The sequence below is a fragment of the Astyanax mexicanus genome, chromosome 10 (genome assembly GCF_023375975.1).
Source record: "Astyanax mexicanus isolate ESR-SI-001 chromosome 10, AstMex3_surface, whole genome shotgun sequence".
Taxonomy (NCBI): domain Eukaryota; kingdom Metazoa; phylum Chordata; class Actinopteri; order Characiformes; family Acestrorhamphidae; genus Astyanax; species Astyanax mexicanus.
Window position 1 is genome coordinate 50,823,626 of NC_064417.1, and position 12,756 is coordinate 50,836,381.

The 12,756-nt window shown below is 39.6% G+C and overlaps 1 protein-coding gene across 4 annotated transcripts in view; it reads left to right on the top strand.

The window, feature by feature from the left end:
- Positions 1-12,756, top strand: part of ebf1a (EBF transcription factor 1a) — a 273,661-nt gene that overhangs the window by 180,445 nt on the left and 80,460 nt on the right. For all 4 annotated transcript variants that reach the window (XM_049483892.1, XM_049483893.1, XM_049483894.1 and 1 more), the window contains exons 7-8: positions 4,531-4,612; positions 5,435-5,576. In XM_049483892.1, the coding sequence (XP_049339849.1) occupies positions 4,531-4,612; positions 5,435-5,576 (224 nt within the window). The remainder of the gene's footprint in view (positions 1-4,530; positions 4,613-5,434; positions 5,577-12,756) is intronic.

Consider the following 12,756-nt stretch of genomic DNA (forward strand, 5'->3'; position numbering starts at 1 on the left):
ACACACACACACACACACACTCATACACACACTAAATGCACTTTGAACTATTTGTAAACTCCGTGTTTGAGTGCTGTAGGTCAGGATGGCGGAGCTGCTATTAGTAATAACACAGGGCTGTGTGTCGCTCAGTGACGGATATGTGTTGGTACTCGTGCCCACGATCATGTGCGTCTTTCTGACCTCCACTTATTACAGCACTGGAAGACGTAGGAATGGATGGAACAGAGGGATGACAGAGGGATGAAAGGGTGCGAGGGGATGAGTGCGGAATGCGTAATGACAAGGGCACGGCATAGACAGTAGATAAAGAGCGGGATCCGCGCTGATCCGTGTAAATCCAGCCCTGCACACTCAGAACACGCTGCATACAGACGTCAAAAAATGTGACAGCAGGGTGCACACACACACACACACACACACACACACACACACACACACACACACACACACATATATACACACACACACACACACACACACACACATATATATACACACACACACACACACACTCAGAGAAACACAGATATATGTATGTATTAGGAATGTAGCAACATTTCAATAAGTGTGTAAATAAGCAAAATCAAGAAAATACATGAAAAACTGACAAATCTGACAATTAAAATTACAATTAAATAGATAATTAGATAAAAATTAATTCCACTGGAATTTAAAACAATGTTTTGTATCAGAAATAATTGTAATAATTGATATTATTGCCATTTAACACAATCATTTTAAATAATACAATAATACAGTAGCCAGCCTGACAGCTAAAATGTAACACTGCATAAACAATACACATACTGATGTCCCATAACTTTTGGCACATGTTTTAATGAAAGAAAAACACTGTCTAATAAGGGCAAATTTATGATTTAGTTTTTTTTAAGTAAACACCTGTGACTTTTTTGTGAAATGATTTGTAAAAATGTTATGGTACCACTTTAAAAAAGGCTCCTTTATAAAAGGTTTATAAATGGTTTATAAAGGAGTTTATTAATGCTATTATTAACGTAATAAACTATTAATACCACATAATAGCACATAAATAGAAAAGGCAACAGAGGCCTCTTGTGTACCAAATACTTATCTTACTTTGTCTTTTCCATCAGTCATCATTAACATAATTTCTGTTAATACATTTATTTATTTAATTATAATAAAATATTAAATTATTAAACTGACTTTCTGTATGATTTTATTACCAAAAAGTAAAAAAAAAAGGTTATTTACATTGTTGTTATTTTAATTTATGTTTTGTAAGTTAAGTTTATTAATGTTTTTAAGGTATTTACAACTTCAAACATCTTGGCATCATGTTCTCCTCCTCCACCAGTCTTACACACTGCTTTTGGATAACCTTATGCTGCTTTACTCCTGGTGCAAAAATTCAAGCAGTTCAGATTGAACCAAATGGATCATTTTTATTTGTAACTCCTGAGCAGATTGATTTTATTCAAAAGAAACAGTCCCGTAAAGCATATCAAACTATATAAAACAACTCATCTTGTGCAACAGAGGCAACTCTTGCTCTTCCTTTCCTGGGACGGCCCTGATGAGTGCCAGTTTCATCATTACGATGTCCATTTTTGATGGTGTTTGCAGTGACTGCACTTGAGGATACTTTCAAAGTTATGAAAAAGAAATGAATTCTGCTTTGTGGACTGACTGAACTATAGGGTATATATATATATATATATATATATATATATATATATATATATATATATATATATGGTCCTGATGAGAGCCAGTTTCATCATTTCATCTTAATGTTTCTGTGATGGTCTTTGTGAAGAAGATTCAAGGACTACAGTCTGTCATTATAGAAAACAATAGAACTACAAACTGTCCTATATGATCAGTGGAGCTGAAATAAAAAATGATAATATGTGTATATTGGTTATAATGAAGTGGCTGGTCAGTGTTAGGTGGTACCACTTTAAAGTAAGACTACCTTTATATAAAGGGTTTATAAATGGTTTACAATTAGTTTATTAATGGTTACTAATTAGGTTGTAAATGCCTTATAAATCATTAATAATCAGTTATAACACATACATAGAAAGGGAAACAGTATATATGGCTGTGTAAAATAGTTAACTTTTTGGCAAACAACAGATCATTGTTGCCCTTTCTACTGTATGTATGTGTTATAACTGATTATTAATGATTTTAAAGGCATTTACAACCTAATTAGTAACCATTAATAAACTAATTGTAAACTATTTATAAACCCTTTATAAAGGTAGTCTTATTTTAAAGTGGTACTGTGTTAGTCTGATCTTTTATCCAGATAAAAACACGAGCGTCTGAAGAGCTGTTGATCACACAGACGAGCTCTACGCTCAAAAAGAATAAAAAATAGTGTTTCCTCTCTTTCAATTAGCGAGTGTTTGAGGACGGTATTTGTTCTCCTCCTCATGAATGAAGTGTGGAGGGTTTAAATCAGACGCAGCAGGTTTTCCCGCCTGTTCACACTCCTCTGGTCTGTGTTGTGATTTCCACTATTAATTATCTCAGTAGGGTTCCTCTCTTTCCAGCACTGCGCTGTGTAACTCCACTGATACACTTTAGTTCTTTTTAAACCCTCCTATTATGTTCAGATTTCAGGAACAGTAATGGTGTTCCCAGGGTCATTTTGAGCCGGTGCATGTTTAATTATCCAAAATATGTCTAAAACCAAAAAATATTTAATAATTAACTCCATTGCTAATTATTCTATTAATATTTAGTGCAATGGTGCTCCTTACCTCTAACAGGTAGTGCTTTAATTAGGATTATTCAGTCATTTTTCATGTTTTACTAGTTTATTACCTTTAAAAGATCAACATATAAAACACAATAGTTTTACATAACATTAAAACATAAAATTCTTAGCAATTTTTAGTTTTAGTTTTAGTTTTTGCAGGGGGTGGTTGATTGCAAATATGTGAGATGAACCATTTTTATATTATATATTTATTACAGTAATTAAGGTTAGCAGAAGAAGTTTCATACTGAAAAAAGTACTTTTAACTATTTTTCCTAGATCTTCAAACTTTAAAACGGGTTGAATTTCTTGCCTCTTAATAAAGTGTTTGAGAGCATCAGTTAAAGTAAAGTAGTGAAGAGGTAGAGTTACAGGTATACAGTGAATAGTGAATATTTGAGTAATGTTCTAATCCATATTAAACCACAGTTTGTTCCGATCCTGCAATATGATTGGCTGAGAGACATTCTAAGAGTGCCATTATCAGTCGATAATGCACCGTAACCGAAGCTCTCCATGTATTACTCCGCCCCATACAGGTAACCTAGCAATGATGCAGCGCTTGCAAGCCAAACTTGCAGCTACAAACAGAGCAGCAATGGAACTATTTTAACTGGCGGAGTTTTTATAACCAAATGGATTGTATTTTTTCCTCCTCTTAACTCTAAATCTTTTAATAAACAGCGATAATCACAATAATACACTCAAGGTTCAAGATAAGAGATAAGATAAGATAATATTTTATTAATTCCACAATGGGGAAATTTACAATGTTACAGTAATGCACAGGAAAGAACAGAGAAAGAAATAAATACAAATAAATAAAAAAATAATAATATATAATAAAAACTATGTATACAAAAAAAATTACAGGAAATTTATAAAGATACTTAAAAATATATATATATAGTAAAAAAAATATTGCACGTTATGCCACTCCTTCTCGTGTATTATTGCTTAATTATGGCAAGAACTACTGAACAAAGTAAAGAAAAAATAACTTTACGAAAAATTAAGGTCAGTCAATCTGAAACATTTTAAGATCTTTTAAAGTAAGTATGCTTAAGTGCAGTCACTGAAAAGAAAAGACCATCAAAAACGTAAGGATGAGGGAACTGGCTCTCATTAGGAATCGCCTCAGGAAAGTAAGAGCAAGAGTTTCCTCTGTTGTACAGGATAAGTTCATAAGACTCTTAAGTTATTTTTAAGTTACTACATAATTCCTTATGTGTTCCTTCATAGTCTGGATCTCTTCACTATTCTTTTTTTTTTGGATTAAATTGGAAGCTTGTACTTGTAGTGTAATTCTTGATGATAGTCTCTCTCTCTCTCCATCTCTCTCTCTCTCTTTCTCTCTCTCTCTCCGTCCCCCATAAGGCCGTGTGGATCACAGGGTTGTCAGACATGTCTCTGGCGCACAACAGATGGCCTGCTCTTTATTTCTGCTAGCGTGTGTATGTTTGCGGCTGTGTGTGTATGTGTGTGTTTCTCTGACTGTGTGTGTTTCTCTGAGAGTGTGTGTGTGTGTTTCTCTGTGTGTGTGTGTGTGTGTGTTCTCAGTATTAACATGTTCCCTCTGCTCGTTTTACTCGGACCCCCCTGTCACTCGGTGATGACAGATAATGAGGGTCCGTTCACACACTCTCCCCCTCGTTTACAAGCTGATATCCAGCCCCGCCCGCCTTCATCACGTCAGCACCCCCCCACCACCCACCACCACTATTCTGACCCTCTCTCTCTCTCTCTCTCTCTCTCTCTCTGTTTCTCTTCAGGTTCTTCCTCAAGTTCTTCCTGAAGTGCAACCAGAACTGTCTGAAGAATGCAGGGAACCCGCGGGACATGCGGCGCTTCCAGGTACCAGCTGAAACCAGCAGTGCAGAGTCACACCTTCATTATATATATTTATAATATCATAAATACGCTTTAAAACAGCTTTAATTCTGCTATTTTATTAGTATTAAATAAAGATATCATAACTGCATCGTATTGAAGCGCTGCCACTCATGCAGCTTTTCCATCAAGCTGCCGGCACTCAGAGGGAGCAAAATGGGCTTTGCTCTCTCTCTGGGTGGGTACAGTAGATGGCACTCTTTCCCCTCATCACTCCTAAGGTGATGTGGATCAGCACAAGGCTGCGTCTGTGAGCTGATGTATCAGAACCGAGTCGCTGCGCTTTCCTCCGAGCGTTAGCGCTGTGATGCTACTCGATAATGCTACAGCATCAGCAGCAGCTCAAAAAGAGGCGGAGTCTGACTTCACATGTGTCTTCACTTCCTGGTGTTTTGGGGCATCACTAGTGTTAGGGGTCACTGGATGGATTGATGGATGGATGGATGGATGGATGGATGGATGGATGGATGGATGGATGGACGTATTTCCTAAATGCATGTAGACAAGACACTTCAGCTTTCATGTGTCACACAAATGATCACATTTTGATTGTGCTGCTAGTACCATAGAGTGACTTTACACTCAGATTTAACAAGGACTCAGATTGATTCGTTTTATTAGATTGTATAACATTGGAATTGGTATTTTTTTTTCAGTTTTGAATATCTGAATCAGTTTGAATTTAACACTGAAATCTCAGCTCAGCTGGTGGTTAATGGTAATGGTAAGCTGTGTTAGCCTTGTGTATCAGTAGGTCAGGGCCTCAGGTGTGTGATGTTCCTGCAGGTGGTGGTTTCTACGACGGTCAGCGTGGACGGTCATGTCTTGGCCGTGTCCGACAACATGTTCGTGCACAACAACTCCAAACACGGGCGCCGGGCTCGCCGACTGGACCCCTCAGAGGGAACCCCGTCATACCTGGAGCACGGTGAGCATGAGCTTAATTATGAGGGGGGGGGTTCTAACAGCCTCACATAGAAGTACCAGTTAAAACACATCTTAAATTCAGTGCTTTTTCAATATTTAAAAATGTTCAGCACTGTAGATTAATGATAATTAATACTAAACTCATCCAAACTATGACAACTATGAAGGCAGAGTGATGTAGAGTGAGGTAAAGTGAATAAGAGTGAGATAGAGTTAGGTAAGGTGAGGTAGAGTAAGGTAACGTGCGGGAGAAGAAGGTAGAGTGAGATAGAGTTAGGTAAAGTGAGGGAGAGTGAGGTAGAGCAAGGTGGAATAAGGTAAATTGAGGTGGAATGAGGCAGAGTGATTTAGAGTGAGGTAAAGTGAATAGGAGTGAGGTAAAGTGTGATAGAGTTAGGTAAGGTGAATAAGAGTGGGGTAAGGTGAGGTAGAGTTAAATAAATTGAATAAGAGTGAGATAGAGTTAGTTAAGGTGAGGTAGAGTGAGATAAAGTTAGGTAAAGTGAGGTAGAGTGAGGTAAAGTGAATAGGAGTGAGGTAAAGTGTGATAGAGTTAGGTAAGGTGAATAAGAGTGTAGAGTTAAATAAATTGAATAAGAGTGAGATAGAGTTAGTTAAGGTGAGGTAGGGTGAGATAAAGTTAGGTAAAGTGAGGTAGAGTGAGGTAAAGTGAATAGGAGTGAGGTAAAGTGTGATAGAGTTAGGTAAGGTGAATAAGAGTGGGGTAAGGTGAGGTAGAATTGAATAAGAGTGAGATAGAGTTAGGTAAGGTGAGGTAGAGGAAGGCAACGTGCGGGAGAAGAAGGTAGAATGAGGGGGAGTAAGGTAGAGTGAGATAGAGTTAGGTAAGGTGAGGGAAAGTGAGGTAGAGCAAGGTGGAATAAGGTAAATTGAGGTGGAATGAGGCAGAGTGATTTAGAGTGAGGTAAAGTGAATAAAAGTGAGGTAAAGTGAGATAGAGGGAGGCAAGGTGAGGTAGAGTGAGGTAGAGTTAGGTAAGGTGAAGTAGAATGAGGTAGTCTAAGGTAAAGTCAATAAGAGTGAGGAAGAGTAATATAGAATTGGGTAAACTGGGGTAGAGCGAGGTAGACTAGGGTAAAGTGAGGTGTAAGGAGGCAGAGTGAGGTAAAGTGAGGTATAGTTAGGTAAGGTGAGGTAGAGCAAGGTAACACAAGGCTTTTAGTTCTTATGTGACTCTGTGTAAGGTCTCATTCATCTAGTGTTCACTATCAAGCATCACTGAAACTCTAATAATGATAATTCATAATTCACACTTTTTTTTTTGCATTAATTTATTAAAGTACTGGTTTCCAGTGACTTTTGTTGGCATGTCAGTGTATTATTAACATGCCCTGGCCCGCCGGCGGGCCAGAAATCCGCATGAATTATTAAAATCATATTTGCTTGTGTTTATCTGAGTAACTGTAGGGTCAATATAGACAAGCTATATACCATTTAAAAGCTTAGAATCTCAGCTTTTCAGTCATCTAGGTCATTTTATCTTTATATATTCGCAAATATTAACTATTCCAGTGTTAATATACCTTGCAGACAAGATTTTAAGAAAAAAATATAGTTATGATATGAATATTCATATTTTTCATAACGACATAGTTTACCAAAGGGGGCTAAAATATACATCAAACGAACGGGCAGGCTCTCGGGATTACGGGGATATACGCCTTTCATCTCTAAAGTGTACCGTTACTGAGTTACAGGCAAAAGAGTAAGTTTTTTTAACTTCAGATTCATCTCATTGGAAAAATTAGAGCGGCGCTTTGAGGAGCCCCTCACCCCGCCCTCGCGGCTCAGACCGAAACACAGGCACTCACCCCGTTCAGCAGAGTGAGAGCTTCAATCCGATACCAAACTCGACCTGATACTCCTCTCCAGTCTGTAGAAATCCTCAGGAAAGCGTAAAGAGTGCTCCCAAAAAGCGGCGGATCATCTTCACTAATTAATTCGTATAAACTGAACCGTATGTCCGATCGCTACCGGCCCAAAACTTCCTTACTCATCGGAACCTTACCTAGCGACTGTGTCGTCACTCAGACCTCTCGGCCAATCAGAGGCGGAGAAATGGAGTCAGGAGCGGCGATAGGCCGAATTTAACCGCTGTCGTCAGGCTCTGACCAGTCAAAGAGAGTTTTCTGCGAGATTTCACACTTCTGGCTTATTCTATGGCCCAGTAGAGAGCGTGTTAGGCCCATTTAGTGCAGGAAAGGTAGTCAGTCACGTTTTTTAAAGGCTTTATGTCAGAATAGGCCTGTTCTTTGCTGAAAGGTTATTATTTACTGTAGGTCCAATATCTTTTAAACTATAAGACCTTTTAATTCCAAATTTTACAGGGTGAAAGTAGACCACTAATGGAACAAGTTTAAATAAAAAAATGTTTTCGACCACAAGAACTGACCAAGTTATAGGCTCTAAAACATGAATTTTAAAGTAAAATTTTGAAAAGCGCCTAGATTTTTTTGTTGTTTTTATCATATTCTGACCACTGGGGATCCATTTCAACATTTTTAAGTATTTCTAATAAAACTTCAAAGGCTTTTAAATAACAATACTTCATGATACTGTCTCTACTTTATATCCTGTTTGAGTATAAGGCCTCAAGATTTGTGTGTAAAATTCAGGCGGAAAATGGCAAAAACAGGCCTGGAGGTTAAGAGGTTAATATATGCACGCTCTGTGTAAAGGTGCATCTTGCAGGGCTGCTCATACCATACCTATAATATACCTGTTTTATACTGTGCGGTTTTACGGTTACGTCCACTTTAAGACGAGCGCAGGAAGGACAGCTTTACCTGTTTGATACTCTGAGCATGCTCGGCCTCTCTGACACCCAGTGCATATCCTTCAGCCTCTGGTGCGAAAGGACACGAAAGTCATGCACTTTTTCACTGGGAGAGAGAGAGAGAGAGAGGGAGGGAGGGAGGAAAGAAAGAGGGGGAGGGTTGCAGAAAGGACAATAAAGAAAGAGAGAGCGAGAGAAAGAGAGAGCGAGAGAGAGACAGGGAGGAAGACAGGCGTAAAAGTGTTGCGTCTGCACTGCATGTGTAATGCACTGCGTCTCGGTCCGTTCCTAATCCTCTGACTCGTTAGAAAATTTCCCCTTCACTGTACTTTTTCCTCCGACCAACAAACTCTTTATTTGCACAGAGCTAATTAATAACTCTGAGCTCTCCAGCAGCCCGCGATCCACGTTCAGCAAAACCAGGACACTGTGTCACACTCAGTGCAGCCGGAACGGAGGAGCGCCCAAACCTCACGCTGTTTTACCACAGAGACACGCATGCACTGAACCGCATAGCCTGATCACTTTAATAAGCTGTACGATTAATCACCGTTTTATTCTTATCACAATATGAATTTTTGGAGGAGTGAGGTAATGTGAGGTAGAGCAAAGAAAGCGAGGTAAAGTGAGGTAGGGTGAAGTAGAGCAGGAGGCGGCAATAAGCTTGAAACATCTGGCCCGTGGGGTTGTTTGAAATATAATGAAAAAATAAATAAAATGCCTCTCTGGCTAGATTTTGTTTACATTCCCCCCCGTCTGTCTCTCTGTCGCGCTTGGCGTGACTTTAGTTTCCGCCCGTTCTCGTCTTTCCATCAGTGGTGTTTTGGATCGCGAGCCTGAGGACCCCCCATGTGGTCTGCCACGTGATGACTTCAAAAATATTTGGTCCACGTCAAGAGGTAGAGAGTTAAAGTGAGGCAGAGTGAAGTAGAGCAAAGACGAGCAAGGTAGAGTGAGGTAGAGTAAGGTAAAATAAGGTAGCATAAGGTTGAGTGAGGAAGAACAAGGTAATGTGAGACAGAGTGAAAGGTAGAGTGAGGTAGAGTGAGGTAAAAAAGTAGTTAAAGTGAGGTTAAGCAAAGTAGAGCAAAGAAGAATCGAGGTATAGTACAGTAAAAGTGAGGTGGAATGAGCGATGTAGAACGAGGTAGAGGTAGACGTAGAAGCAGAGAGGTAGAGTGAGGCAGCATGAGGTAGAGTAAAGAAGGGAAAGGTTAAGTGAGGTCGAGTGTGGTGGAGTAAGGTACAGTCAGGTAGCATAAGGTCGAGTAAGGAAGAGCAAGGTAATGTGAGACAGAGTGAGGTAGAGTAAAGAAGAGTGAGTTAAAGTGAGGTAGGGTGAGGTAGAGTAAGGTAAAGCGAGGTGGAATGAGTGATGTAGAGCGAGGTATAGGAAGAGGTAGAGTTTGGTGGAGTGAGGTTGAGTGAAATAGAGTGAGATAGGGTTAAAGTGAAGTGAGGTAAAATTAGGTAAAGTGAGGTAGCGCAAAGAGGAACGAGGTAAAGTGAGGTAGAGTGAAGTAGCATGAGGAAGAGCAAAGAAGTGTGAGGAAAAGTGAGGTAAAGTAAGGTAGGGTGAGGTAGAGTAAGGTAAAGCGAGGTGGAATGAGTGATGTAGAGCGAGGTATAGGAAGAGGTAGAGTTTGGTGGAGTGAGGTTGAGTGAAATAGAGTGAGATAGGGTTAAAGTGAAGTGAGGTAAAATTAGGTAAAGTGAGGTAGCGCAAAGAGGAACGAGGTAAAGTGAGGTAGAGTGAAGTAGCATGAGGAAGAGCAAAGAAGTGTGAGGAAAAGTGAGGTAAAGTAAGGTAGGGTGAGGTAGAGTAAGGTAAAGCGAGGTGGAATGAGTGAGGTAGAGCAAGGTAGAGCAAAGAAGAGTAAAATAAAGTGAGGTAAATTGAGATAGAATTAGGTTAAGCAAGGTGGAATGAGGCAGAGTGAGGTAGAGAAAAGCAGAGTTTGGAAATGCGAGGTAAAATTAGGCAAAGTGAGGTTGAGTGAGGTTAAAGTGAGGTGGAATGAGTGATCTAGGGCAAGGTAGAGGTAGACGTAGAGATAGAGAGGTAGAGGGAGGCAGAGTGACAAAGGGGCGAGATAAGGTGAGGTAGTGCGAGGTAGAGCAGAGAAGAGCGATGTAGAGTGAGGTAAAGTGAGGTAGAATGACGTGAAATAAGGCAGAGGGAGGTACATGTGCTGGTGGTGGCATCGTTTTTGTGTTTGAAAAAGCAAGTTATTGAGATTTCAGCAGTGTGTGGATGAGCATGGTCATGTCGGAATGGAGCACCATTGTTCTGAACATTCAGAACAGTTGGGTTCACTGGTTTCAGGACCTCATTACTGTAACTCTGGGCTGTCAGAGTGCCTGAATCCAGCTACAGCAGGACATACAGCCCCTGAATCAGATCACAGTACTGTACTCACCCCACCCAATGTACTCAACTGAGAAAAGAGCCACGGATCCAGCGTTCCCCAAGTGGCCTGTTCTCTTTAGACTCCTACATGTGTCTCATAAGGCCGTCGCTGCTTAAGCTCTGCACGTTTATTTCCTCAGAGACGAGGCATGCTTATCCGGCGCTCTTCATCTCGCAGGTTGGAGCCGCCCCTTCTCTAATACTCCTCTAATAACATGTGGAGATGATTTGAGATGTGATTTGATCATCAGCACGCAAACAAATCCAATCATTTTCTCATTTAGGTTTAGAGAAGAGGAGCATATTTCCAGGCCGGACCGTTAACCTCCCGACAGTGATGAGAAACTATGAGTGGATTTGAGTTATACAGCCGATGATGATGATGATGATTGAGTTCTTGTGTTAAACCGCGGCTCCGCTGTCCCCCGGGAAGCGTCCGCGCTCTCGCCGTAGCTTCAGCAGGCGAAGGGGAGATTACCGACCCTGTGCTCTTAATTCCTCAACATATTTACAGAGTTGTGCGCTAATAGAATCGGTATGGGCGATGCAGCGCGTGCATCTGTGATATATATTTATAACTGAATTATTTAGCTGGAGAATGTTGCAATACCGTGTCAACCACAGGAGAACAGGGTTTACTCAAGGTTTCCTCCTCCTGGACGTCTCTCGTACCCTTATCCTCACCCTGTACGTTAGTTCTAAACAACTAAAGACTAGATAAAACAGGTAGAACCACAAAAATGATCAGTAGAACTAGTAGAACTAGAACCACCAGCAGCAAGTAAGTTGTGTGGTTTGGAGAAAAGTCCAGCTGGAGGACAGAAATGTTGATTTTTTACCAGAGACCACAGGCTACAGCCTTCAGATACTGCAGAACTTCTACTTTTAAAATGACCACTATCTACCTGTTTCTATTTATCTGTTTAGAAATATTTTAATAAACATAGTGACAAATGTGTTAACAAGGCCACTATCTACCTTTTTCTATTTATCTGTCTTTCTGTCTGTCTGTCTATGAGAAAAGCTTTAGAAATATTTTGCTTGTTTGGAGAAACGTCCAGCTGGAGGACAGAAATGTTGATTTTCACCAGAGACCACAGAACTTCTACTTTTAAAATTAATTCTAATTACACAGCTATTCAAGGAACTGTTTTAATACAAAATAACTCTTTTATAATATAACAAACTCATTAATCATTCCTCAATTAAGATAGATAGATAGATAGATAGATAGATAGATAGATAGATAGATAGATAGATAGATAGATAGATAGATAGATAGATAGATAGGAATACGTACATGTGTTCTTATTAACACATTTGTCTTTGTGTTCATTAAAATTTCCTAAGCTTCACCCATAGACAGACAGACAGACAGACAGACAGACAGACAGACAGACAGACAGACAGACAGACAGACAGACAGACAGATAGATAGATAGATAGATAGATAGATAGATAGATAGATAGATGAAAGCCTGAATTCCAGGTGACTCTACCTCATAAGCAAGCAATAAACCAAATACAAGAACTGACAAGGGACACTGAAAGAAAGGGACTATATATATATATATATATAAAGCCTGAATTCCTGGAGACTCTACCATATAAAAAAACAGACAAACAAACAATAAGGCAAAAACTTAAAACAACAAAGAACTGAAGCTGACTGAGAAAATGATGCTGACGATGGTATAGAACATATTATATGTATTTTTTTTACATATAATAATAGAAATAACTCCTGAACCTACTTCTAAGGGCTTTTATGGGTTCAGGTCTGAATGATTAGTGTAGAATTTAATGCTTAAATCGTGTAAATGCTGAAATTGAAGGCAGCGTTTGTTGTGTGGCGTGTTTTTGCCCGTTGTTTATAGAAGTCCTTCTGTCCGGTTCAGTCAGTGCAGTCGTTCGTTTCTTCAGTCTGGAAACATGACTCTTCTTCCTGCTGGTTAACGAGCCGTGCCCCGGTCT